Source organism: Aureobasidium melanogenum (assembly GCF_000721775.1).
Source record: "Aureobasidium melanogenum CBS 110374 unplaced genomic scaffold scaffold_12, whole genome shotgun sequence".
NCBI lineage: Eukaryota > Fungi > Ascomycota > Dothideomycetes > Dothideales > Saccotheciaceae > Aureobasidium > Aureobasidium melanogenum.
This window is the reverse complement of record NW_024470064.1, coordinates 289597-315657: the sequence shown is the minus strand read 5'-3', so window position 1 is coordinate 315657 and position 26061 is coordinate 289597. Positions and strand designations below refer to the sequence as shown.

The window sequence follows — 26061 nt, the reverse complement described above, 5'->3', positions numbered from 1 at the left end:
GAAGGAAGTTTGAGTAAGAGTAGTATTCAAGTGAGAGACACAATGCAGAAACAGCGAGAGCAAGGGATGCAATGTGGTGGTTGTGAAGATGCAGTGAATGGTTGCGTGATTAATTCACCATTGCATCTCCGCTTCCCTGTATCAAGACGATAAGAACCCCACCCCGCCGCTTATCCGAGCTTCCGCTGTGAAAGTATGTAACGCGTGTAGCTATGAAAATGCACAATGTTATTGGGAAGCAGGAAGGTATCTACTGAGGCGCGACAAACAGTCGGCTCTTGGTCGACTTTCTGAAGGATGTCTCTTGTCTCAAAATATCTGTGACTTTTTACAGTGTAGATATTACTTGTCGTCAATGGCGGAGTACAACAGATGTGACAAACTTCAGAGCATGGGGAATTTAATCTTCTTTGATCTTCCTTTTATTCTTCGTCATCTCAAAGCTTCCAGTCCGACGCCTCTCTCTATAGCACAATGCGCCAATGATCTCCGGACCACTCTTCTTGTGCCTGTGGCTAATCACTCTTGCTGTTGCCAATGATGTCGGTCCCGGCTACTACCCTCCGAGTGTAGACGCAGCTACTTGGGAGACCAAATATGGCTCCTATCCCTTCAAGTCGTACCGATCCTCCAATATCACTTCTCCTGCCGTGAGAAAGGCCGTCGACTCGCCCTTGTGTTACGACGACAACTACATTTTCCTGTCTCCTCGAGGCTTCCGAGTTCCGAATCCTTCTGTCACCATCCTCGACAACCATGGCGACCTCATCTGGTCGCATTTGGTCAAAGGACAGGCCTACAACCTCAAAGTTCAAGAGTACAAGGGAGAAAAGGTCTTGACATATTGGGTCGGTGATGATGCTGTTGGCGGACATGGAGAAGGTTACTTCTACGTCCTCAACACCAAGTACGAAGAGATCGCTCGCATCAGAGGTGTCAACAATCTTCGTGCCGATCTCCACGAGTTGACCATCACTCCGGAAGGCACCGCTCTTGTCACCTTCTACCAAATCTACCCTCTCCACCATCCAGGCATGTTCAGAATAACTGACACTGTCTACATCTGGGATTGTCTGTTCCAAGAGTTCGATATTGCTTCCCAGAAACTCATTTTTGAGTGGAGAGCCTCCGAGCATCACCAACTTGACGAATCCTACACCAAAGTGGATACTGACGGCCTTTCCATCGATCATCCCTATGATTGGTACCACATCAACAGCGTCCAGAAAGACGACCTCGGCAATTATCTTGTCTCTGCTCGCTTCACATCAACAATAACCTACATCAACGGTCGTACAGGCGACATCATTTGGTACCTTGGTGGAAAGCGCAATTCTTTCTCTGATCTTAGCAATGGTCAAGCCACGAACATGGAGTACCAACATGTCGCTCGCTTTGCTCCCCTGACCACTTTTGCCTCACTGATGGCCAAGGAAATCGTCGATCACGGAAAGAAAACGCACAAGGACGGTTTCACAAAACAACTGCTTACCCTGTTCGACAACGGCATCCCACCACGTCCTGCTCGAGGTCTTATCCTCGAGTTGACATATCCTGATCAAGGCATCAGTACCAACGCACCCTTGACTGCCAGAGTCGTCAAAGCTTACGAACATCCCTTACACATCGACTCTGTCTCTCAAGGTTCCTTCCAAGCCGTTCACTCGAACCTGACCCAAAATTCTGATCCGCATGTCTTACTCGGCTTCGGCTGGCAAGGCACATGGACCGAATACCTCGCCGACGGAACTCTCCTCTGTGATTCCCGCATTGTTGTTGAGAAGGGTCTTCAGACTCCTGGAAAAGGATATGTCCAATCTTACTCTGTGCTCAAGTTTCCTTGGAAAGCTACCCCACGTTACCCTCCTGTCGCTGTCCCCGGCAAAGACAAGACTAGTGTTTTTGTTTCGTGGAACGGTGCTACTGATGTCCACGCTTGGCAACTAAGTGTCCTGATCAACGATCAATGGCAGTTGCACAGAAAAGAACTCAAAGACTCCTTTGAGACGGAGATCTATCTTCCTAACAAAGATCTTGGCAGAGGGCTGATTCGTTATGTCCTTGTCGAGGCTTTGGATGAGAATGGCAAGGTGCTTGGGAAAACGGAAATCGTGGACCTGTGGGCCAAAGGACTGGTCAGTAGGATTACGAAGATGGGTGATGGTGGCTATGGCTCATGGTTTGGGCTGCTGCTTGTCATTGCCGTTGTGGTTTTCATTGCCGACCGTGTCATCAAATCGAGAAGGAGTGGCAGAGCTTATCAGAAATTGAGAAAGCACTGAGACCAGTTACCGTGTACTTTTTATAGATATACTGGGATGTATAGTCAGTTGTATCCACCTATCTCTCTGGAACATCACAACTCTGAACAATAACTCTGCATCTCTACAGCTTGATATATCAGGCGTGGTTCGAGAGGGGTCCAAAGCTAGGCAATGCAACAACCAGGAAGAAAGACATAGAGCATCTGTCTCTTAATTGAAAAGAGATTCAAGATATTGTCATAAAAATGCACAATCTTTCTCAAGCAGGAGGTAAATCCAGAGAAAGTTTCACGTTCTGTCCATAGTCAAGGGTGCATCTCATGTTTCTTCGTCAATTTCCTTTGCTTTCACAGGCAGTGCTTTTTCATGTCTTTGTATCTATGTCTCACATCCCTTGTCCTGCTGTCTCTCCGTGTAAGATTGTTACGATACAACTATAGAAATGCACAAGTCTTTGGCGAACGAGTCGGCACAACTACGCTCATCGTCGGACACAGCTCAAGTCTTTCTGTTCCTTCCAAGTTCCGATTCCAAAGGCTTCGCGGCATGTCAGAATTTAATCCAGCCCTGGTCACCAGAATTTGATCCTCGCCGAGTGCAAGGTCTTGCTGATTTGGTCATCAGTGGGCCCAGCCCTGACTTGCCTGTTTGCAAATCTACTGGCTGCGTACTGGTCGTCGCATCCGTCCTGCTCGCCGTCTTGCCGAGGAGTACGGTCTTCGACAACTTCTCATCTGGCGCCAATCCCCGATTCGATTGATCGCACCCCTGACTGCTTCGCAGGTCGCAATGCCCGCTCTGCTTGTCCTCTGGCCGACCACTACACCCCCTGGATTCTCTGGTCCCTTGTTCTCGGACAGTGATACCACCTACCAGCGCTTTCCTGCTGTCCCACATGGCTTCTTCCGTCCTCGCCGCTGTCGCAGATCATCCTCCATCCTCGACGAGGCTATCCCGCCGAACACCGATGTCAGGACCGGCTAGCCTGCTGAGCGACTGAACGACCTGCTTGCACATCGTCGTCGTAAACGTCACGGCCGGCTCTACTCCTGGTTGTGCTCGCCGCGACGGACCTCTCGGCAGTGCTGCACTTGCTCATGTACAGAATTGGGAGGTGGGAAACACAATGCTCGGGAATGCTCAATCTTGTCTATGCTTCCATTCGAGAATGGTGCTCTTCTGTTCAGTTCTATCTGATCTCATGTCCTTTGTCTTGCCATCTCTCGTGTCTGCAACAGATATGCTCTTCGTCATACTGTATTGTGGTAAGAAATTGTCGGGTGACATCGCAACCTTGCAATGCTTTCTTTTCTTGTTCCCTCTCGTCTCGGGAACAACCAATGCTCTTCGTGATACTGCCTTGCATCAGAGTACTGTGGAGGGCTATGGCAATCCTGAGATGCTCCATCTATCGTCTAGCAATGAAGCCCATACACCTTTGACCTAACACTGTCCTAGCTCTAGGAGTATCACTAGGCTTACAGGGTGTTGGTCTTGCTTGTGGCAGTCATAGTCATTAGCGTATAAGGAATGAATGCTAGAGATGTGGTCGCGGAAGAGTGTCATTAGGTATCGATACTCAGAAATGGAACCCTAGGAACTGATACTCCTCCGTTTCCAGGCGCATTAGGATCATTAGTCCTAATGCTAGGTCGAAACCTGGCTCCACCTCGAGGTACTACTTCGGGTGGTCTGACGACCGTCTATCCCAATACCCATCCCGATCTATCCTAGCCATCACCCTCTCCCCATCCAACACAAGATACCGTGGCCCATTAGCCAAACGCGACCGACGGACTATAAGCTTAGCCCATTCACCAGTACTAGCCATATTCTTGAGCTCTAGCTCTAGGCGTACTAAGCCTAGCACCCGATGTCGCAGACTGTGCCTTAAGAAGCCGACGAAACGTTGCTCTAGACCGGTATAAAGAAACCAGTCGAGTCCGCCCAAGTGAGGTATCGCGCTTAGCAGTACGTTGCTAGCGTTGTTCTTGACGACCACGGTATACTCATGTGCTGGGAATGGCCTAACGATGTCTAGGCTTTCGATGGAGAAATGCCTGATAGCAGGCTCGGTGGTAGTAGGGTCGTTAGGCCTAGCCGTAACAAATTGGGGGTACTGTCTAAGCCGAAAGACTCTAGCGGCTTCTAGCCTAGTGGTAGAGGTGGCGATTTGGGAGGTAACGCCTATACCCGGGTATAAAGGAGGGAGTTCTAGGGCCATTTCTGGAGTTTCGGCGCTAGGAGGAGTTTCGGATCTTAGGGATTCGAAGGTGCGTCTTAGGGAGCGACCGCGGAATTCTTGCATTCTTAAAGCTAAGTGATTGATTTCTAGGGATATGCTTAGAGCGAGTGGCAGCGGTACGCTATAGATATGGTTGTTTATCTAGGAGAAATGGTCCGAATTGTTGTAGTTGTAGTTCCCCGGCTTCTAACTCCGCAACTCCGGAATTTAGCCGTTTTACACTACTATTCCTATTCTATTAGGACTACCTATATATTTGTATATACTATATACTCCAGCTAGATACTAAGCAGTATAGACTTAGTACCAACATAGAGATATCTAAAGCCTCTAAGTCTACTTCAATTATATTTATAATAGCTTCTTTTGCAAACATAGTGACAAATAGTTCTTAACCTGCGGGTGTATACACTTTACCAGCCAATACACTTGCGTCTGCTCTATAACTTGAAGCAAGTTTCTATTGCATCCGCAGCTTTCATACCATACAATAATATCTATACAGTAATCATTACAGAAGCGTTCTTGTACCAGCTCAACAAGGGGTTCTCTCCATTCCTCGTCTGAGTATCTTCGACGTACGCCCATCTCTTGAAAAAGTCCTCGTGCTTCATGACACGGGTGAGTTTGCCAGTGATGGCGCGGTAGATGGCTTCGTTGACTGCAAAGTCTGTGGGGAACAGAATATCGAAGAACCCTTGGTGGACCTGTAGATATTCATGTCAGTCGAGTGAATTGCACGTAGATGGGGAGAAAGCATATACCAGAGGTGTAGTCACTGGAACCATGCGACGCTGATAACGGGTCTGAACCACAGGAGCATTGACGCCTTCCACTGCATCAGGCAGAGCATGGAAATCTGAAGTAACCAATTTATGCGCAGGGAAATACTTGTGCAAAATATCGAAAAAGTGCATCAACCTCGTAGGAATATACTCTGGCGTGCTCAGGTTGGGAGCAAAAGGTAATTTACTCCTCAACTTTCTGAGCGTGGCGGGAGAGTTGCGTAGAGGATGAGCGTAGTTGATGTCGCTGCATGCGGCATCTCTGACACGCAGGAAGCGTGAAGCCACGGGGTCTATGTCCCTGGAGTAGAATTCGAAGAAATCGCCATTTGCGTCGATGAGAGCGGAGCCTTGGAGTGGTTCTTCGGTGAATGGATCGTATCTGATAACATCGTGGGCAAAGTTGTCAAAAACTTCCATGGCTAGGAAGAAGCAAGGAGAAGCCTCATAGATGTCCCAATCGAAGATTGATTTGTTGATGATGGAAACGTTATCCGCGTGACCCTTTGCCTGGGCGTTCTTCATCAATTGACTTCCCTGAATTGAAGCCAGAGCGGAGGAGACTTCAATGACACGGAACCGGGTGCGAGCGTAGACTTCAGGATCTGTTTGACGAATGTAGTCGAGGATGTTCATCATCAGAGTTCCATTTCCAGCACCCATTTCATAGATGAGAAGGTCATGATAAGGATATAGTTGCAACTTGTAGTTTGCGACCAGATGGCGGGCAATGGCTTCACCATAGTATGGGCGGAAGAGTTCTGTAGGAGTATGCCATAATTGGCGAGTCTCGTTGTATTCTTTTGCATCCAGCTGATCCTCAAAGTCGTTGTACCTTTGGCCATATTCGCGGTAGAAGGATTGTTCGTCAGGAAGTTGGTTGAAGTCGAAAGGTTCACCAGGAGTCCAGATGACGACGTGCTTTGAAAAGTAGCCGTATTGTGGGTTGTACAGGCTATCTTCGATGAAGTCGCGCATCAGCATGCGTACTCTCCTCGGTCGCTCCTTTCTTGCGCGGAGGCCATCGGAGGTGACTTGTGGGTATCTCTTGTATTCTTCGAGCTTGTCCGGAGGGAAAGAGGAGCTGCGTTGTTGCCAGTTGCTCTCAAGTTTGCTGTCTTCTTTTCGGCGTCCTTGGTAGTTTGGGCTAGTGTATTGCTTCTGCGAGCTGTAGAGACGGCGTGGGGCTTGTCGAACGTGGCGCGTGAGACATGTCTGGCATGGGCGATGTTGGAAAAGCTGCTTGAACAGCTGCGATACGGCGGGCGTCTCCATCATCGAATATACACGAGGCAGGAGCGACTATACGATCCCAAAGAGACAGACAAGCTTGCGGGAAAGTCGACATGTGGCTGGTGAATAGCTGTGGCTCAAGCTGTGGCTGCTCCTTCTCGACACTGACGCAACTTGAAACTTCCCAAATTCGAACAAGTTCGTTGTTGCAGCATGTGACAATGAAGAAATGTCGCTCGACCAGCACACAAAACTCTACCTGGGTCTGGCATTCGTTGCCGGCATCCTCCTGACCCTAGGCTACAAAGACTTCTACCCTGACCTCGAACGCCGCTATCACGATCGTCTACGGAAGAATCAAACACGCCGCCGATCCAGCACTCAAGTCTCATTACAAGTCAACGAACCTCAGGATGATTCGCCCGCCGCTCCCCAACCAGCAGCTGCCATCAGAGAAGGCATTGAAGGTGCAATCGGCAATACTCCCTTGATCCGCATCAAGTCTCTGTCCGATGCTACAGGCTGTGATATACTTGCCAAAGCAGAATTCCTCAATGCTGCTGGAAACTCGCCCAAGGATCGTGTTGCTCTGTCAATGATCCAGATGGCCGAGGCCGAGGGTTTCTTGACTCCCAATTCAGGCGACAAGGTTTATGAGGGAACTGTTGGCAGCACTGGCATTTCGCTTGCTGCCATCTGCCGCGCAAGAGGTTATACCGCACACATCTGCATGCCAGACGACGTGGCCATCGAGAAGTCTGACTTGCTGCTCCGACTTGGTGCTGTTGTCGAGCGAGTTCGTCCTGCCTCGATTGTCGACAAGGGTCAATTCGTCAACATGGCTCGCGCGCGTGCCCAACAGCATACTTCAGATCCCAACCAGAAAGGTCGTGGTTTCTTCGCCGATCAATTCGAGAATCCGGCAAACTATCTGGCACATGTGCACGGAACAGGTCGCGAGATTTATGAGCAGACTGGCGGTCGGCTAGATGCCTTCGTCGCAGGTGCAGGCACAGGAGGAACCATTTCTGGTTGTGCTCTCTACCTCAAACCTCGCCTGCCGAACATGAAGGTTGTCCTCGCAGATCCTCAAGGAAGTGGTCTGTACAACAAAGTCAAGCATGGTGTCATGTTCTCACCTACGGAGAAAGAAGGAACCCGTCGTCGCCATCAAGTCGACAGCATAGTCGAAGGCATTGGTGTGAATCGCGTCACCCACAATTTCGAGGCTGGCAGAGAGCTCGTCGACGATGCCGTCAAAGTCACTGATGAACAAGCTCTGATGATGGCCCGTTGGCTGGTCGAACGCGATGGTTTGTTTGTGGGTAGTTCCTCGGCTGTCAACTGCGTTGCTGCTGTCAAGACTGCAATGGAGCTCGGTGCTGGGCACCGCGTTGTCACTATTCTCTGCGACTCTGGCACAAGACATTTGTCCAAGTTCTGGGCCAAGGCTGGTACCATTGGTGGGAACGACGAAATGACGATGGACGCCATTCTGAATCCCATATCATCAGCTTCATGAAACTATATCCCTTCGACGGGCTGCAATCCATATCCATAGACAATACACAACCTCAACACAACGGCACTATACACCAAATGGTTATCCCTACAAGTCACTTTCCGCATCCACCAACCAAGCTTTGAGTTTACCATTTATTCTGATTGTTATTTGGCCACAAAATCTTGGTTGCCGAGAGGAATTGCGCAGGTTTGCAATCAATCATGCTCAACAGAAGAGGGAATTGCATCACGATCCACGTGAAACAAACTCGACTATTACAGCCATAAAGATTCTCGAGTGGCTCGGATGTTTCTGGAGGACCTCTCCAACGCCTGACCCGGATTGCCGTCACTCGAGACCTATCTGCCCATCTTCAAGCTGCCATGTCTATGTTTCGAATGACCTCGCCAAGACTTCTGCTTGCTATCCATACTTACAGAACAGTTACAACAATGCGATGCTATCAGACGTAGTGCTTTGCTTTGGGGACAATAAAGTGTACACCCATAAAATCATTCTGATAGCCGCATCTGGCGTATTTCATGCCGCTTTCAATAGCAAGTTTCCAAATGCCGACCAAGGTACCTTCGAGATCAAGGGACAATCCGATAACGCCGTCTATGCTATGCTTCATCATTTTTACAACAAGCCTCTTGATAGATCAGTACTTACTACCGATTTCGATTAGGAACTTAATCGCTTTTTGGCGATCTATTTCATCGGCGACGAGTATGAAGTTGAGTCTCTCTGTCAATCCACTGCACGGAATGTCGTTCAAATGATCAAGGAAATACCTCACCCAGAGCCATTGCCACTCTATTACCAAGAATGGCCCTCTGAGGGGAAGTTTCTGTGCTCGCGTCAACAATTTTCCCATCTCTATCGGTCGCGCTGTACATACACTCCAGCATTGCAGACCTATCGCTTCTGGATGCAGTTATCCGGATTTACTTGGCTTGGATTGGATGGGATTTCAATTGGAATTACCTCGCGCGCTCGAGCGAACGGATGTCTTCAGTTCACGTTTGGTTCCAGCCTTTCAGCCCTGGGTACTAGAGCATTCCCACATACCAGTCTTCCTTTCGACGTCGACTCTTTCTATCCGAGTCATCTTAGTGCCCTTCACAACGCGCGCAGGTTCGAGATCGATATTGCATTTCAGGCTTGGGTATTAGGCACCTCAATCGACTCGCTGGGGTAGCTCAAGCCTTCGATGTTCAGGGAGGGAAATCAAGAACCGAGCCTGATACGTACGTCTTATCGATAGTCAGATCACCAACAGTCATCACATTGAATGGTCTATGTCCAGCCAAGCACATGCTACAATGGGCGCATTTTTTGCGAGCAATATTCCAAGACAATGCATACATATCAAAGCTTCCACATGACTCACACTTTCAAGTATTATTTGAGTATACCCTTGTGCCATGGTGGCCGGGCGCTCATGATGTCGATGTAAGATGTTCAAGTGTAGATGAGTTCCAAGCTGTATTTCGGTGCACGGTGTAGAGCCTCCGTTCGCAAGAAGGATTAACGATGGTTTAATCAGAAATGTCCCAGCGATGGATTGTGTTGGAGTGTTTGAGGAGTTAGATGTGAATGTTGAATGCAGGACATTGTCAATACAATCAAAGAACGCAATAGTGAATGCGAGATGATGAGACAACGCTGTCCATGCAGTTGTGAGAGGCTTGAAAGGGTTTGCAGCAAGCGAAGATACTGTCGCAACCTACGATTGGCAAACATTAGAATACACGATGGGAATCACGACATTATAACCGCCTGGCTTGAAAGCATATGGTACTACTGTGCTGCTTGGCTTCCACAGGAGCACTCCGGAAGGGCATGATGTCCGGGTAAAGATAACACCAGGTTATTTAAATGGCCACGCTTCGGGTTTAAGAGTATCATGGACGCTGCAGCGGAGACTGTGACAGTGCTCAGCACATGAGGAGCAACGAAGGCCATCCATCTGACTGCCTCGGCTGAAATGTACAGTAGCGAAGATTGGGACTGCAGATCACAGACCGCTTCTTCTCTCTAGTCATGGCTACACCCTCGCTTTCGAGCTGTGTGGAGAATGTGGGTGGCATGAATTGACGTGCGTTGTGATCGCCAAGCTAGTCGGTGCTGCCGACCTTGGTGACTATTGCGACCGTAGAAGCCACGAAGATCTTTCTTTGTCGGATGATCGATCTTCATACTTCAGCATCGGTGGTGCTGCGGTGCTTGAACACGAGAGTCAAACTCTGGACCAGGGAAGCACAAGAACCAAGGGACAAAGAAGTGCTTGCAGATCTGACGTCTTCAAGACACGTGGTGGGGACCATAGCTCCGAGGATACATATCTAGATGTTCATACTTTCAGGGCAGAGGCGGGAGCATGACAAGTGGCATACTCTGAGTAGAAATGGAGCAAACGGTCGATAGGGCTGAACCCGGGGATGAAAGAATGTAAAAACCATTGTCGGCAGTTAGACCATCCATGACGAGATAACTTCGAAGGTGGCACGCCTCTGAACAAAATTCCATGGAGACAACAGACGACCTCCCGGAAGAAAATCAGCAGTTTATGGTAACAGGCAGCGAGAGTTGACGAGAAAAAGAGTTTGATTGCCCATCAACCGTTAGACACGAATGTCAGGCTCGCGTGTCGAAGGCAAAGGTCTTGACTCGAGAGAGCTTTGAAACGGCAGAAAGATCGGATAACGTCTGGAAGCACAAAGTAAAATCAGAACGGTTTTCGGTTTCAAAGGCCAACGATTGGCAGAGCCGAGATTGGAGATGGTGGTGGAGATAGGAGGGTTCAGAGCAGCGAAACATGTCTGGTCTTTTGACTAGCAGTGACGGGAGGCATGAGCAGAGAAGCGGTTGTGCGTGGGTGGAAGAATGGAAGGTCGCCGGACAAAGGGCAAGAGGCTCCAAGACTCGAGAGACGGAAGCCGGCGTTTGTAGAGCCGCTCATGAATCGCAGCTACCAACGGTTGTGACTGCCTTCTGGAAGAAACAAGGAAAATGCGAAACCCATGAGACATGGACGTTCAGGTTCATTCTGTCCGTAGGAACACTTTTATGCCATCAAGATAGTTGTCCATCACGACTGAGAACATCAGGATACGACTCTTATCATCATCAGCAAGGCTCGCTCTCACCCATTCGAGTCTACGTATGCACCACTTTGACTCGGGCTCTGGAGGTGGGTGTGGCCGTGCACTCGCTCGGTCCACTTGCGGCAGACGGTTAGATTCGTACCGGCGTTCGACTAGCAGCCACCCAAAGAGGAATCGAAATGGAAAAACGTACGGTTATTATGCCGGCCATGGTCAGGGTACGAATAGATAGATGGCCGGACATGTCGTCGTCGTCCTTGTCGTCGCTCTCGCTGTCTGTCGTTCGTTGATTTCACCTCGACGCTGGTCGGCCGGACGATCCTTCCAAGTCGAATCAAGTCTGTGGCGCTGCTGATGCGAAACATCCGACATTGTACATTTTGAGCCAACGCGCACCTGAAACGCAGACAAAGTCCGGGCCTGTCGCAGTCTTGGTCAGCTCAAGACACCAGATCTGACTGTGTGCAAGACTCTGTCGTGTTTCTGCAGCATGACGGCGACTGTAGATTCGTCTTCTGCACATGCGGCAGTGTCTGCCTCTGCTGCACTTACAGCTCCCACCATGGGAACCTCATACGCCAATTCAACTGCCAGCGACGCCCCCTCCCTTGCTTCGGCATCCGCTTTCACCACCACACCGTCAATTGTCGCCAACGTCAAGCCTGCGCCCGAATACATCTCGCTATCCAGCGCCTCCCAGCTGGCAACTGACGTCGCTGATGCTCGTGCCGACGAAGAACACTCATGGCGACTCCATCACAGAGCCACCGTAGCCGAGACCGCTGTCGCTTCCGTCAACCAATTCCTGGATCGCCAGCTTTACGAGTACATTGGTGTCGCCAGAAGCACCTCCCTACACGCCTTGAAGCCCGCCGTTACCGAAGTCCTCAAGAAGAATCTCGCAAGAGATGCAATTGCTAGGGCTGAAGACAATCTCGAGGACCTCCTCGCTCTGCAGGCAGACGATGAGTTCAACGATGAATCCCGCCCTTCAAGTCAGAGCGGCGCCAAATTCAACCTCGATTTTACATGGAAGAGATCGCGTCTAAGAGTCATGATGCGCACCGAAAAGAGCGAGTTTGACATTGATGACGATGAGCGCTATGTGCGCGAGGAGGGTCTCAACACAACCTTCTCAGAAACAGCCGGCGTCATCAGTCTGGCATCAGAGATCTTCTTGGCTGGCGTACTCGATTTTCTGGGTGAGATACTCCTTACTATGGCGTCTCAGGTCGCCCTTAGTCGCATTCAACGCGCAGGTGCCAACTCGAACCTCCATGGAAACCGTGACGACGTCACGTACGTCCTCGTCGATGATGCTGACTTGGAGCGAGCTGTACTCAACTCTCCTCTGGATCGTCAATGGCGTGCCTGGAAGAAGTCAGTCCGCATGTTAAACCGTGGTTCTCAGCAGAGCCACTCTGTCGCAAGCAGTCCAGTCGTCGTTCGCAGAGGCAGTCTGTGGGACCGCATGTCAGATCATCCTGAGAACAATTATCCCGAGCATGTACTGGCTTCAAACATTCCACTGCCTGAGAATAAACGCGACGTTGATGAAATTGAAGTACCAGGCCTTGCCAGAGATCCTGATCGGCCAGAGTCTGCTCAGCAAAATTACTCTCTACCTCGATCTTTCCGCCCGCAGAGCGCTGGCTTCGCTGCCCATCGACGATATCAGTCGGAGAGCCTCGCCAAAACTCGACCTGTCTCGGTTCCTTTGCCCATGACAACTCCCCTCGTTGAAGCTCCTGGCGCCTGGCCCACTGATACACCTGTTGTAGAGATCGTAGATCCTAGCTCACAGTTCGCCGAGGGACAAGCAGGAGAAGGTCTCCCCAGCGTACACATGGACGACTCTGAAAGACCGGAGTCAAGGGATAGCGCTCATACAGAAAAAGCTTCAGTATCCTCTCAGCCCACAAGTTTAAATGAAGCCATGCCCGCTATGAAGGTAGTGCAGCGACCTAAGAGACTCGCCATCTACGGTTCTCCATCAGCCAGATCCTTTAACCTTTCTCAAGAAGGTCTAGAGCTTGCAGCAGACTTGGATCGTCCTTTCAGCCCCGAAGACTTCTTGGCAAGTCGTAATCTGAGCGGCTCTCACTCGGCTTTAACGCCTACATCCAGTCACAGCAAGCCGCAAGCGCTCGGATCCCCTGCCGAGCTTGCTGCTGAAACATTTATGGAATCCGACAGTGGCAGTGATACAGAGAACGACCCTGAGCAGATTGTTCACACAGCTACAGACAAGGGCCAGAAAACCAACGCTCTTCCGCACAAACTCGAAAGAGAACCCCAAGAAAGACAGCGATACCCAATCAGTGCGTTCTAACAGCGCAAAGAAGGACTCAAAGCCAGTCGAGGAAACCAGAAGAAAGACTTCGATCAGTCGTCCCTCACCACAGAATTTGCATGCGCTACCTTCAGGACAGATAGCGCGTGAAGCAGTCATGCAGACTGAATCAACAAGGGACCTCGCAGACTTCATCCGTTCCACTGCTCCTGATAGGGAGCCGAACCCAATTGTACCTGGTCTTGCTACTAGCCGCAGTCTGTCCTCTATTCGTGCCACGGCTCAAGCACAAGCTGCCAGCGCGAGAGACGCTCCACCAGTACCCAAGCCATCTACATCTAACGGCAAGTACATCCCAAGAAGTCCTGCAGGTCCACCATCCAAGCGTTCTGCCAATCGACCCAACTTGACAGCTAGAGCCGCAACCGGATCATCCGATAACAACAGTGACTTGATCGACTTCATCAGAGGTGGACCACCTGGCCCTGATGGCAAGGCTCGCGTCCCGACTCACATCGCTCCCTTTGCAGACTGGGACGGTGGTGTATCTGACAAAAGTCCAAACTCAGGTCTCAACAGACCTTTGACGTCTTCCACTTCCGACTCTCGTACTGGTCTGTTGATGAATGGATCGTCAAGCACAAACTACGGCAGTGGTAGTACTCCTAAACTGCCTATGTCACCTTTGACTCAGCCCGGCTCTCCTGCATTGAATCTTCTCCTACCGAAAGCAAGTCCTATTGTCGGAAGCGACGGCCGTACGCGAAGTAGAATCAAGGACCCTTATGCCATTCCTGATTTCTCGGATGAAGATGATGATGAAGAAGACGAGCTTACTGCATTGCCGGCCGTTCCCAGCAATAGTGCTACTGTTGCAGGTGCTGAGAGGCCACAAGCTGGTTCAATGACCAATATGCACTCTGCTGCTGGACGTTCCCCTGCTTTGAGCAATGGTGCCACTCCTACCTTGTCGCCTAATCCGGGATATGCTCCAAGCATCAATAGCGTTCGCTCAAACACCTCGACTACTGCAGTCCGTCCTGCACACATTACTTCACAAATTTCGAGTGGCAACGTACCTCGTAGCAACAAACCGAAGATGGAAGTTCGCTCAGCCGGTGTGGTCAGGAATGCCAGACTCGATCCATTCCACTCTTCGGGTACAAGCGATCTTGCTGATTTCCTCATGTCATCTGGCCCTCCTGAGCCTGTGCAGAGACCCGCTCCTGCACCTGCTGTTGGCAAGAATGGTAAGCCGGAGAAGGCCGAGAAGAAGAAGAGCAAATTTTGGCAACGATCGTCTTCTTCCAAGAACACCTACGTTGACATGCCTTGATCATTTTCTCTCCTCTCTGCCCTCTTCTCTTCAGATCTTGTACATGTTGGATCATGTATCTCCCCGTTTCTTCAAATTTGACGGCGAAAGGAATGCAGGGCCGAGCAAATCCGTCTTTCCGAATGGTACATTACGCTTCGTTACACGGCCAAGAATGCGCGACAGGATCCTGGTAATGTTTTCAGGATGAAACAGGTGGAGTAGAGAGCCTTTTTGCGGATATGAAAAATTTTCCTTTGTACTGTAGGCGCGGATGGATACCCCTTTTGTTCTAGTTGTATAGTAGACAACGATTTCTCGGTTTTGACCATTTTTCCTAGTCTACTTCTCTCATGCTTATTTGTGCTGCTTTGAATCAGGAGACCAGTTGTGAGTGTTTTCGATTGATACGGCATCCCGGTGATGTCAGAGAGCGGAGACCCTGTCTGTTTCGGGAGATCTGCGGGCTGTGCCTGCCTGAAACGTGAGCTCTGAACTTACCACTCTCTTGTTTCTATCTCTGCAGTCTGCAGTGACTCCATGCGGCGCAATCGTTATCCTCTCTTCTCTCACTCTATCAGCTTTCCAATCTTCGTTGTCGGTATACAGAATTTCTTGGAGTGATGACTCTCTGTAGGTACCGAGAAGAAAGCCCGACATAGTAGAACGCCTAAAGAATGCAAAATGTCTTTTGCTGCTGTGACGACCGATAGAGGGTAGAAAAAAGGTTTGCGTTTCAGGCCTCCCCCTCGTGTTCATCTAACCTTCAGATCGAATCAATGTCTTACGATGCCGGACCTGGTAGCTGGGACGATGGCGACAGCCAATTGCATCTCTCAGTCTCGTAGACCTGTCAATCCTTCCGATTTGGCTCTTTGCTCGGCTAGGAGCACTTGATAAGGATACTTGTTTCGTCTTTGGAGCTTATGAACCCTGAAGTGGGCGAAGAAGGGATACTTGGACCTATGTTTAGGCCTCCAACTACACATGTCATCGCCCACATGGCGCAGCCCTGCCCAGCTTGATTGACTCAATCCTCTATACAAGATCTGGTTCGGGCAGTGATCTCAATGGAACTTCCGCATCCGAGAGCGTACGGCATTCTCGGCATACCAGTTGCCAGGTTGAAGAATCCCCACTTTGATAGCTGCCATGTGTGCAGCCACGTTGTCCCCGAATATTCCTTTGGTAGCTCGGTCTCGTACCACAGTATGTCTCGAGCATACCATGTCAAGTCTGTTTCTCCTGACAACCAGCTAAACTCTTTACAAGGTCAGATCAACAACACGAACCCGTGATGACCGCGTTCCCGTCGCATATAGCCTTGCTCGAGGGATTCTTATGGGTCGTGTTGTTTCATCCTCACCAATCTAATCCCACCCATACTACTTTCTCCACTGAATCATTTCCGATAACATCATCTGCGGTGCGGTACCTCAATTTTCGCACATCTGAGACTGCCACCCAAACCCTATCCGAGACTCCTTCTGCTGATATATATAACGACGAGGGACCTACATCGCAATGTCCAGACCTAGCCTTGTCAAATCACATATTTCGACGTACAGTCAAATCAGCAGTAAAGATCCGGATACTGTCATGTCGCAGAATCCGTATGGCCCCACCACACCTTCCTCAAAGAAGTCTTATAGACAGCTTGGGTACGATCCCAATACGCCGAACGGGACAGGCGCACCGCTTTTGCGTACATCCCCTTCTCAAGACACTCCCCAGCCCTCGAGTTTCGTGTCTCCTTCACCTGCAAATCCAGGTTCTCAGCCAAGCACTTCCGCTGGTGGCCCTTCAACGGCTGTCATTCCTCGTCCAGACACCGCACAAACATACCAATCCAGGAAACGGTCAATGAGTCAATCTAACACGCAATCTTATTGGGGTCCTCCGCCTCGTGACTATAACAGCGACAGCTATGACTTGGGAAGCCGTCCATCTTTCTACAAACGCCGCTCTTACAACGACTACGAGAACATGGGCGCACAATTTGAGGATTCTGATACACAAGCTTTGGAGCCTACTCCTCGCACTCACGCTCATCAAGCTTCAGTCGAGCCTTTCAACACTGATGTTCAGAGAGTGCCTGTCAATGCTGATGGCTCATTGCATCAGTTCCAGCAAGTGCATCGCGCGCCATCAGACTCGTTCAGGAGTCTTCGCTATGATACAAAGAAACGATCCTACCGCTTTGACAACTTGTCTGAGATCCAGAGCGAACGCAATGCTGGTCGAGGGGGTCAATCAGGCTCCTTTTACAGAGACGGAAGACCTTCCACTCCTCCTATGGAGGAGATCTTGCGATTGCCGTTGACTTGGTGGATGAATTCGACCGCGAAGAACCGTAGGTTACTTGTTGCTTCCTCGACTGTGAGAATACAATGATCGCTAATGCAGTCACATAGATTTCGTAGCCATGATTGGCGAATTTGTCGGCACTACCATGTTCCTTTTCTTCGCCTTTGCCGGCACCCAAGTAGCCAACATTCAGGCTACCACAACGACTACCACGAACGCGACTAATGGTTTTTCTCCCCTCGTACTGCTTTATACAGCAGTTTCCTTCGGCTTCTCGCTCATGGTCAATGTCTGGATCTTCTTCCGCATTTCTGGTGGTCTCTTCAATCCTGCCGTGACCCTTGCCATGGTCATGGTCAAGTCTCTTGATTATGTCCGCGGCTCTCTCCTCTTTCTAGCACAGATCTCTGGATCTCTGCTCGCGAGCGTTCTAGTGAGAGCGCTCTTCCCCACACCCCTCAACGTCAGAACCACCCTCAGCGCCGAAACAAGCAAAGCCCAGGGCGTCTTCATCGAAGCAATCCTCACCGCCGAACTCGTCTTCACAATCTTCATGCTCGCAAAAGAAAAACACCGCGCCACCTACATAGCCCCCGTGGGCATTGGTCTCTCCCTTTTCATCGCCGAACTCGTAGGCGTCTTTTACACCGGTGGTTCACTCAACCCCGCAAGATCTTTTGGTCCTTGTGCAGTCACAGGGGTTTGGGATTCCGAGCATTGGGTGTATTGGTTGGGTCCTGCCATTGGAGCGCTTATTGCGGTGGTTTTCTATAAGTTTATCAAGATTCTGGAGTATGAGATTGCGAATCCCGGTCAGGATGCTGAGAGTGAGGTTGAGGTGCAGGTGCCGCAGAGTAGGGATGGGGCGTGGAGGAAGAAGGATGAAGAGGCTTGATTGAATGTGGCGGCGATCGTAGTTGCAAGAATAGGAGCGGTAGAGGATGTGTTTGGATTTTGAGATGAGGTTATGGTGTAAGTATCGGGTTTTTCTACTTCTTAATGACATGATGAGGATTCTTCTTGTTCCCTTCCCGTACCAACCGTCGCTGATGACTTTGCCTTGTTGTTCAGCAACAGCAAGTAAAAAGTGACATAGACTTTCTGTGGATATGCTTGCATTTTCGCAAACAAGTGTGCCTTACCATAGCATGTGCTCTGTCCTTTAACAAAATCGGAGTGTGTTCAACTCAAACGAGGACCACGCACTTTGACACACGGCTCTAGGAAGCATAAAACACTCCAGCATGCCGTGTTCTAGGAGTGGCTAGAGCGACTGCTGTAGACCAGTCTCCTGGAGGCTCTAGGAACCTCTGGGTTTCTGTTCATGACCACGAATGCGGCTTCATTTGGAATGTGTTGGACATACTTATGCTTAAAATACTGGACAGGGTCACTCTGCTCGTAACAATTTTTTTTGCAGAACACTGAACGATCATCACATCACATCCGCACATAACACGTAGGTTTCCATCTCACAGAAAAGATCAAGCGCAATCTCAAGGAATTCTTTTGAAGAGCTCACAAAGCCTCGAAGCCCACGCTGAAGTCAGGTTTCCCTTTCCGCTCCGCCGAAAAAGCCCCGCAGCACCAACCATTTTTTACTCCCACCACATCAAAAAAGTTTTCTTTGTCTCAAAAGAGAGAGTGCAAGTTGCAAAAGAAAGATTCCGACACGGGGAATTGAACCCCGGCCTCCTCGGACCTGATCGCTGTACAAGATACAACTGTTTGAGAGCGAGAAATCCTAGCCACTAGACCATATCGGATGTTGTTGTGAAGAAATTGGTCAATGTGGAATATGACCGTCATCCTAACATCCCCTACACTTTCTACGGAGGCTTCGACTGGATTTTGTGGCATCGCTTGCTGGCGATTGGCTCAGACGTTAGAGGAGGCTTCTGGCATTCAATTATCGAATGCCTTTCCTTGAATACTAGTATCGATGACTCGACTGTTCTGTGAAAGCCCTGGTGTCTATGGCGATGGCTCTTTCATAGCCAGTGTCACTGCTCGTTGATGCGCGATATGGCTGGCCCCCAACTAGGAAGATCAGGTCTTTGAGGCTGCCAGGCCTTTCTGTCGAATTGACTCGGTTCTCGTCGATATTGAAAACGTTCTTGTATCGTCAGTGGATGATAGCAATAGTTAAGGTCTGAGTGATTGGTGCGATGGGCGAGTGCAATCTTCTCGGTCCGAGGATTCCGACGTCAACTGCTGAATTGTGTAGCAACACCAATTGTCTGCTCGACACGAATATCGATCATTTGGCTTGCGACAATAAGTAACAGTACAAATCTGCTATTGTAATAAGTCTCTATCAATTTGAGCGTAGTATTGATCTCGAAGGCAGGAATCAGAAACTTCTATCCATCGAGAAATGGTCAAGGAAAGTTTATGTAGTAGAAAGGGCATCTTGAAGTCTAAGCAAGAGCTCTCAATGATATGATGATGGACGTAGTGAGAAGATGACCTGATCGCGATGAACTATCATATGAGAAAAAGTGCTCAAAGGGTCTGTTTCCGATTAACTGAATTTTCTCGTAAGTCTTGCTGAACGGATAGATCGACGGATTTCGCTGCATAGTCAAAGCAGTTGCGATTTCACGCATACACCATAGGGTTATCACTAAGCTATGAAGCCTGCGATGCCTCGATACGAGACGTTCTCGAGTCGCTAGTGGTAACTGAAAACAAAGCAGACTCGCATTCATTGTGTCGTTACGAATGCGGCGTCTAGACTCAACAAAGAACTCCGCAAGGTCGGTCGATGTAGATCTCCTCAACTCCAAGGTCTTTGAACACGAAACAGACTCTATGGTACAAAGCTAGGAGACTGCCGAGGGACACTACAAACATGCATTGGCTTGGGATTGACGTGACCGTGGCCCCTAGCCCAAAGATTAAGCACGCCCCGGGGCCTGGATTTCGCGGCCGTATCTTCGCGCTGGCTAGCTCTTGTTTCTCATCCCGTTCCATATCATTGGGAGTGCCTTTTGAGGGTCGTCGATTGCTTCTCCTCAATGCTTGCCTTGGCAAGTCTCGTTTGTGTCGAGGACTGCGGCTCCTGAGCTTCCAAAGTTATCAACGTAGAAATGAATTGGCTGACCAAATACCTGGGTCTCGGGTTATTGCGCGCCATCTCAAGAAATCCATGTTGATCCCTTTGAGTTCTAGCCGGTCTCTCTTGGGAGTGCAGGGTAGGTCAAAGATAGGTCAAAACAAGAGCAAGAGTAGAAGAGGACGATGTAGCATCTACATATGTGCCTCGCAGGAAGGTAACAAACCCAGAGTTCCTTCAAATCAATGGTCAGTCTCTTGATTGATATTCGGTATCCATTCAACGATCTTTTCGCAGACAAAGATTTGCTGTGGTACTGTCGTCGAACCAAGCACAGCCTGATTGGGCTAGCTCCCTCGTGGTGAGCATTTTCCGTCTCAAACATCTCTACACACTCGCTTGACGCGTCTCATGACCATCTTACAATCTCATATACTCCTTACACTCAGGTAGACCAATCATCATGCCTCTTGAGCCCAGCATCAAGATGTCCATCAACAACCCTACCGACACTCCCACGGACGCTGACGACAAGATGGACATTGATGCCGCTGATCAAGACGAGAATGTCAATGTCACCAAGGGCGGAAAGGGCAAGCACAAGGGAAAATTAAGCAACCCCAACATGGCGTAAGTCTACTGTCCTCTATCCCTGTCTCGTGTCACGTTTCGTCTTTGACCGTCGATGTAGTATACTGATCCTTTCTCGCAACAATGGCAAGAAGAGCAAGCCCAAGAGGAGCACCGAAGTCACCCCTGCACCCGCCTCTCCCCTTACCTATGAGACCAACGCGTAAGCCAATGCTCCGTCTAGGATCTCCATGCTAGGTACTGATTCTTGCTGCCAAACAGACACCACTACAAACACACTACATACGAGTGCGGCCATGAGATCTACGAGGACAGGGATGGCAACTATCTTGCGCGCTGGGAACTCCCTGACAAGTTCACAACCACCAAGTTTGTCGACCGCGGTAACTGTGGCTGCGCGATGAATGCCTCAGGCTGGATCTGGGGAACGTACGTCAAGATACTCACGCTCTCAAAGCGTTTTGCTGACCTTCTGACCTAGTATGACTGAGCGTCGATCTGAGCCTGATGTCTTTTACAAGGGCAAGCCAGTCTACAGCCTCAGAGATATGATGCAGGCCGAGGAGACCGGAGCTGACTGCCCCGAGCCATGCCGTATGCAGTGATGGTAATACTCCAGGTGATTGAGCAGTCATTCAAGACAGCTAGAAGCATTCTGAAAGGGAGGAGATCATACTGTCGATCCATCTATCTTCAGACACTTTCAGTAGCGTGTAACAACGGGACAGCTTCTTTTCCTATGTTCCTACGGCCCCTGACTATACGTGACATGGCCTGCGATGTGAAAGTCGACCTAGTACTTATGATCAGATGTAACAAACGTCTCTTTCTAGTAATCAGTATTACTTGGTCAACATGGAGCATTTGTCCTCTCTGTCACTCAGATGCCAAGACTTTGCTGGGTGGTCGAAAGATGGGACTATGTTGTTCGCCTTTCGTCAACCAAAACACATCAACTTCCCCCATGCAACATTACCATCCCATCCGACGTACGCTGACGCACATCTTTTCTCCATCATCACGTCCTACAAACTGTTCCAGAAGTGCACGACATCGTCATCTAAACTTTGATCCACGACTTCACGCGCAGCACCTTGTACGTTGAGGTACTCAGGTATCTGAACGCGCAGTCTTACCTACGCCTTCCCTCTGAGGCACTCGAGAAGGAGCATCACAACGTGCAGCCATGCCGTGAGTATCCCGCCCCGACCGCGGCTGCTTTCCAGGGGTACCGTACTGACACACACAATCAGCCTCGTCTGTAACTTGTGGCCACGCTGCCGTCATGTGCTATGGCAAGACGCGAACGGAGCACCAGTTGAGCCCACTATCGAGATGCTCGCTACCGTTGATGTTGCGGTGTACCCCTGGCGCTGCCAAACTTGTGCAGACCTCGGATATCCCTACTACGTTCCCAGGTAGTGCACCACTGCACGCCCTCGCCCTGAGAAGCATGACTGACATTGTCCACAGAAGCTCTCATCTCACCAACGCAGAGATCGCTGCCGAGACCGTGCTTCGCGCTGCTCAGCCTGGAGACTCACTCAAGGAGCTGTTTTCCGAGGCCGACATGGCTGCCTTCTGTGAAGCTCCTCAGTGAGACACAATCTGTTTGCTTTGCTCAGACCTTGACTAACAACTTCAGGGATCACTACCATGAAGGTCCGCTAGGTGGTTGGGGTCCCGGAGCTGGATGGGACCCAGAGATCCCTGAGCGTGACATGCCATCAACTACTTCTCGTGGTTCCAAAGAAAGGTCCTCGACCAGCGCTTTCATTGACGATGCCTCGTTCAAAGTTGTCAAAACTGTCTCCTCGACCATAACTCTTGATGACCAACCTTCCATCACCATGGCTCTCAACGATCGACCCTCCACCAACGTCCTAAGCAGGGAGTCGCCCAGCAAGAGCTCCTTCCACACTACCACTCCCACTACCTCCCAACATCACGAAGTTATTCATCTGGCTTCCGAGAGTGAAAAAGTTCATCGCGCCGGCCCTGAAAAACATCGTATGGTAGACAGCACCCGTTCCAGCCGCAGTGAGTCTGGTCATCACTTTGGTGTTCCTCAAGGTGCCTCTGGACCCTTTGACTATACCTATCCCATTGCTCGTCCTGATCCGCTTGCCATGGTTGCTCCGACCTTCCGCAACATCACGGCGACTACTTCCCCATCAGACACTCTGGCCTCCGCAACAAGTCCCCTCGCTGCTGCTGCTGCTTCACCTTCCGATCACGCACCTGTGACCAGCGGCACGGGTAGTAGTTCCGCATCTGCCACAGTGGGATTGACTCTTGTCGTCGGTGGTGTGACCTACCCCCGCATCGAGAACGGCAAGGAACGCTGGTACACGCAGCGTTCCGGCCACAAGAATAACTACTCTAGATACAGTGACTTGGCGAAGTTTGATACTTCCAAGGGCATCCGCATTGCTCCAAAGGCCAGCAGGGCTCAATTGGAGGCTGCTCGCCGTTACCGTACATTTGGTTGAGTGGAGGCATGAGTGAGTAACGGGGCTTGGTATTTTCTACAACTTTGGTACCAAGAGCATTGTTGTCGAGCGAGCTGGGATAAAATGGTGGTTTGTGTTCTTCGCGGGGAGAAGGAACTTGGTTTTTCTTTTGTTCTATTCCATCATGCTTGGGCCATTGAGCGAGGAGTTTTTGGGGAGCCCGCAGAGTGATTCATAACTGGAAGATACTGATGGGCGATACTCTCAGTCTATCGAACGTATCTGCTGGAGAGGGTTTGGGCAGGTCTTTTGCCTTACTATAACAGTCTTTACCCCTGAAATTGCCAACTCCAAAATGGGACCTTCTTTCAAGTGTTTCGAAACCACACAACCATTGTTCTGACTTTCTATGCTCCGACCAGAGACATTTTCCATTCGAGATTGGTGATTTGAACTTCATTGTAGTTGTTGCGCCAAGACTTGCCTCGAGTGGTCGCAACAAGGTGTTTCTTTGTCCTCGCTGTCTCTACTTGATCTTCGTCCTGTTTCTTTGTCCACAAGACACCCAGCGCAGTAAGTCTTGCGCTCCCAAGTCATTGATCTAACCTCATGCTTACTGCTTCCGTACATCCAGAGAACAAAGCAAGATGCGCATCCGTCTCGTCCACAAGGCCAGCAGCGCCGGCAGTGATCGGTAAGTGCTTGACGCTGTTGTCTTCCGAATGCATCTATCTGACCATATATATTCTTAAGTGGTCATTCTGCTGCCAGCAACAGCACCAAGACTGAGAGAACAAGCATTCTCGCAACCATGGGTAAATCTAGCCAAGACCCCTCGGCCACCGATCTCGATTCAACAGACCACTCTTTCGCTCTGGATCAGCCGCCAGATGGCTTCGATGCTGATGTCGGTCCATACGACCCAGACAACGACTATTTTCCCGAGTAAGCACCTCCTTTGCTAGCCTTTTTGAGACGCCTCGACTGATCTTGATGCTCTAGTGAGAACATGACAGACGCAGAAGCTGCAGAGGAAGCTGCCCGTCTCAGACAGGAGGAAATCAAGGAGGCCAAGGAGTTTAACAAGAAGAACCACGGAGACCTCCTCCCTGAGCCCAAGCAGAAGAGACGCCGTGTTGCAGCAAGCAGATCTGGAAACCAGTCTGCTGCGTCTTTCGCCCGTCCTGTTAGAACCTGTGACAGGTGCAAGACTCTCAGAAAGGGTTGCGATCGAGCCGTTCCTTCTTGCGGCAGGTGTCAAACACGCGGCCACGCCTGTGTCTATTCGCGTGGATAGACGACTACTTGGATCACTGGGGTCAATTGAGCTGAACGAAGAAGGTTCGATGAGAAGTGGATCTTCGACGTGGCATTTTGCTAGCAGCACGAGTTATTGCTGCTTTTTGTCTTTCTTCATCACAGAGTGCTTTACAACAATTGCTCAAGCAAAAGAGACTCAACTACACACGCGTCCTTGTAACAGTGATTGATTAGGCTTCTCGTCTTGTGCAACAATTCCAAAGCCAAATCTTGTAAAAAGCTCAGAACATCGCTGGTTTACAGTGGGAACCATCTATAGAGTGTCCCGGACGCTGTTCCCCTGACCTCGCAAGATCAAAGACCAATCATCTACTGAGTGACAATGTAGCCTATGTGGATCCCTAGTCGTAACAATGGGCATGTACATCCTCTAGCAACTTCACGTAGTCTCGGCACGAAAGTTGTTCATTGAAAGGATACATCTTGTCCATGCTGCTCCCTCATACGATTCACCTTTCACACCTCTACTCTACTCTTCCTAACACCGACACAAGCATTCTCTTCCATACGAAAACCTCGCTACATCCTCAACATGGAGTGGGATCAGCTCTCCTGGGAGCGCAGCATCCTCGATATGCCATTCCTCGACGATGAAGAGCTGCCCTTCTTACGCGAGTTCGACGACCACCCTGAGGTCAGCCTAGAAGAGGTCCTTGAGATCCTCCCACCCACTACTTTCTCGTGAGTCATTGTCCTCTAGCAGTAACACTACGTGCTTTGACTCATGGATCTACTCCTAGTACCTCCGAGATGACACGCGAGCACTATCACGCAGTCTCCAACAGAGGCCCTGGCGAGACCTTGTACTCTACCCTCAACCCAGGCCAATCAATGATGAACAGGTAAGTCACGCCCATCTGGGTAGCTTTGGTCAACCCTTATCCGCAGGAAGGCTGACAAGATTGCTGCAGTCACGACCACTCCTCAACCTATTCGCTCGGCGCTGCTCCTGCGGGAGAAGCACGTGAACCCCTCTATGCCTACGCTGCTCGCAACCAGTACCCTGCCTACAACCAGTATCCTATCAACGACCAGTACGCTGCCAACAGCCAGGGTGGACCAGTCGTCATGAACAAGTAGGCCGCACCCACCTGACTATCCCCCTTTTCGAATCGAAGCTGATTCCAGTGCTGTAGCCCTTCATCAACTCACGCTCCCAACGCTACCCCTGCTGGAGGAGGATCCAACGATACCAGCAAGGCTCAGGTCAGCAATAGCCGCTCTCCGCGCTTGAAGCGCACCTGTAAGACCTGCGCCCAGCGCAAAGTCAAATGCAACCTAATCTCCGAATCGGATCCAATGGTCTGCGAGCTTTGTAGCAAGAAGGGCCTTATGTGCGAGTTCGAGGAACGAAAGGTCTTCACCAGATCGGGAGCTTCGACGAGGGTGATGGATACTTGAGAGCAGCACAGGGGTTTGTTCGAGCTAGAGAAGAACGCGGAAGATCGAAGAAGAGGAACCATTTGCTTCATTGGCATGTAGAACCAAAAGTCCGAGTCTCACTTATCGTGCACTAGTCCAAGATTGCCCTTAGCATAACTTGTTGTCGAAATCAAAACAAGGTCTCGTCAATCTTGCCAGCT

At 50.1% G+C, this 26061-nt stretch overlaps 10 protein-coding genes across 10 annotated transcripts; 8 read left to right on the top strand and 2 right to left on the bottom strand.

The window, feature by feature from the left end:
• Positions 1 to 482: 482 nt before the first annotated feature.
• M437DRAFT_66613 (uncharacterized protein) lies at positions 483 to 2282 on the top strand (the record flags this gene model as incomplete). Its single annotated transcript, XM_041024794.1, has 1 exon — positions 483 to 2282. One exon carries the CDS (start codon positions 483 to 485, stop codon positions 2280 to 2282), a length of 1800 nt encoding a protein of 599 aa, XP_040879201.1.
• A 531-nt stretch (positions 2283 to 2813) lies between these two features.
• M437DRAFT_66612 (uncharacterized protein) lies at positions 2814 to 3161 on the bottom strand (the record flags this gene model as incomplete). Its single annotated transcript, XM_041024793.1, has 1 exon — positions 2814 to 3161. The coding sequence occupies one exon, from the start codon at positions 3159 to 3161 to the stop codon at positions 2814 to 2816; it is 348 nt and encodes a 115-aa protein (XP_040879200.1).
• A 1845-nt stretch (positions 3162 to 5006) lies between these two features.
• Positions 5007 to 6569, bottom strand: M437DRAFT_75826 (DUF185-domain-containing protein; the record flags this gene model as incomplete). The annotated part of the gene is made up of 2 exons (XM_041026492.1): positions 5007 to 5216; positions 5274 to 6569. The coding sequence occupies 2 exons, from the start codon at positions 6567 to 6569 to the stop codon at positions 5007 to 5009; spliced, it is 1506 nt and encodes a 501-aa protein (XP_040879199.1).
• A 187-nt stretch (positions 6570 to 6756) lies between these two features.
• Positions 6757 to 8049, top strand: M437DRAFT_85079 (cysteine synthase; the record flags this gene model as incomplete). Its single annotated transcript, XM_041028227.1, has 1 exon — positions 6757 to 8049. The coding sequence occupies one exon, from the start codon at positions 6757 to 6759 to the stop codon at positions 8047 to 8049; it is 1293 nt and encodes a 430-aa protein (XP_040879198.1).
• A 406-nt stretch (positions 8050 to 8455) lies between these two features.
• M437DRAFT_50096 (uncharacterized protein) lies at positions 8456 to 8719 on the top strand (the record flags this gene model as incomplete). The annotated part of the gene is made up of 1 exon (XM_041021948.1): positions 8456 to 8719. A coding segment is annotated over one exon (264 nt), but the record flags the coding sequence as incomplete, so codon positions are not given.
• Positions 8720 to 11631: 2912 nt separating this feature from the next.
• M437DRAFT_66608 (uncharacterized protein) lies at positions 11632 to 14770 on the top strand (the record flags this gene model as incomplete). Its single annotated transcript, XM_041024792.1, has 2 exons — positions 11632 to 13225; positions 13269 to 14770. 2 exons carry the CDS (start codon positions 11632 to 11634, stop codon positions 14768 to 14770), a joined length of 3096 nt encoding a protein of 1031 aa, XP_040879196.1.
• A 2392-nt stretch (positions 14771 to 17162) lies between these two features.
• M437DRAFT_50205 (aquaporin-like protein) lies at positions 17163 to 17951 on the top strand (the record flags this gene model as incomplete). Its single annotated transcript, XM_041021967.1, has 1 exon — positions 17163 to 17951. A coding segment is annotated over one exon (789 nt), but the record flags the coding sequence as incomplete, so codon positions are not given.
• Positions 17952 to 20577: 2626 nt separating this feature from the next.
• On the top strand, positions 20578 to 21310 carry M437DRAFT_85075 (uncharacterized protein; the record flags this gene model as incomplete). The annotated part of the gene is made up of 4 exons (XM_041028226.1): positions 20578 to 20744; positions 20806 to 20907; positions 20967 to 21134; positions 21187 to 21310. The coding sequence occupies 4 exons, from the start codon at positions 20578 to 20580 to the stop codon at positions 21308 to 21310; spliced, it is 561 nt and encodes a 186-aa protein (XP_040879194.1).
• A 581-nt stretch (positions 21311 to 21891) lies between these two features.
• Positions 21892 to 23197, top strand: M437DRAFT_85074 (uncharacterized protein; the record flags this gene model as incomplete). Its single annotated transcript, XM_041028225.1, has 4 exons — positions 21892 to 21896; positions 21959 to 22123; positions 22179 to 22301; positions 22351 to 23197. 4 exons carry the CDS (start codon positions 21892 to 21894, stop codon positions 23195 to 23197), a joined length of 1140 nt encoding a protein of 379 aa, XP_040879193.1.
• A 316-nt stretch (positions 23198 to 23513) lies between these two features.
• Positions 23514 to 25879, top strand: M437DRAFT_66605 (uncharacterized protein; the record flags this gene model as incomplete). Its single annotated transcript, XM_041024791.1, has 10 exons — positions 23514 to 23530; positions 23624 to 23731; positions 23793 to 23852; positions 23912 to 24103; positions 24161 to 24319; positions 24369 to 24499; positions 24973 to 25159; positions 25219 to 25320; positions 25390 to 25554; positions 25615 to 25879. The coding sequence occupies 10 exons, from the start codon at positions 23514 to 23516 to the stop codon at positions 25877 to 25879; spliced, it is 1386 nt and encodes a 461-aa protein (XP_040879192.1).
• Positions 25880 to 26061: the final 182 nt, after the last annotated feature.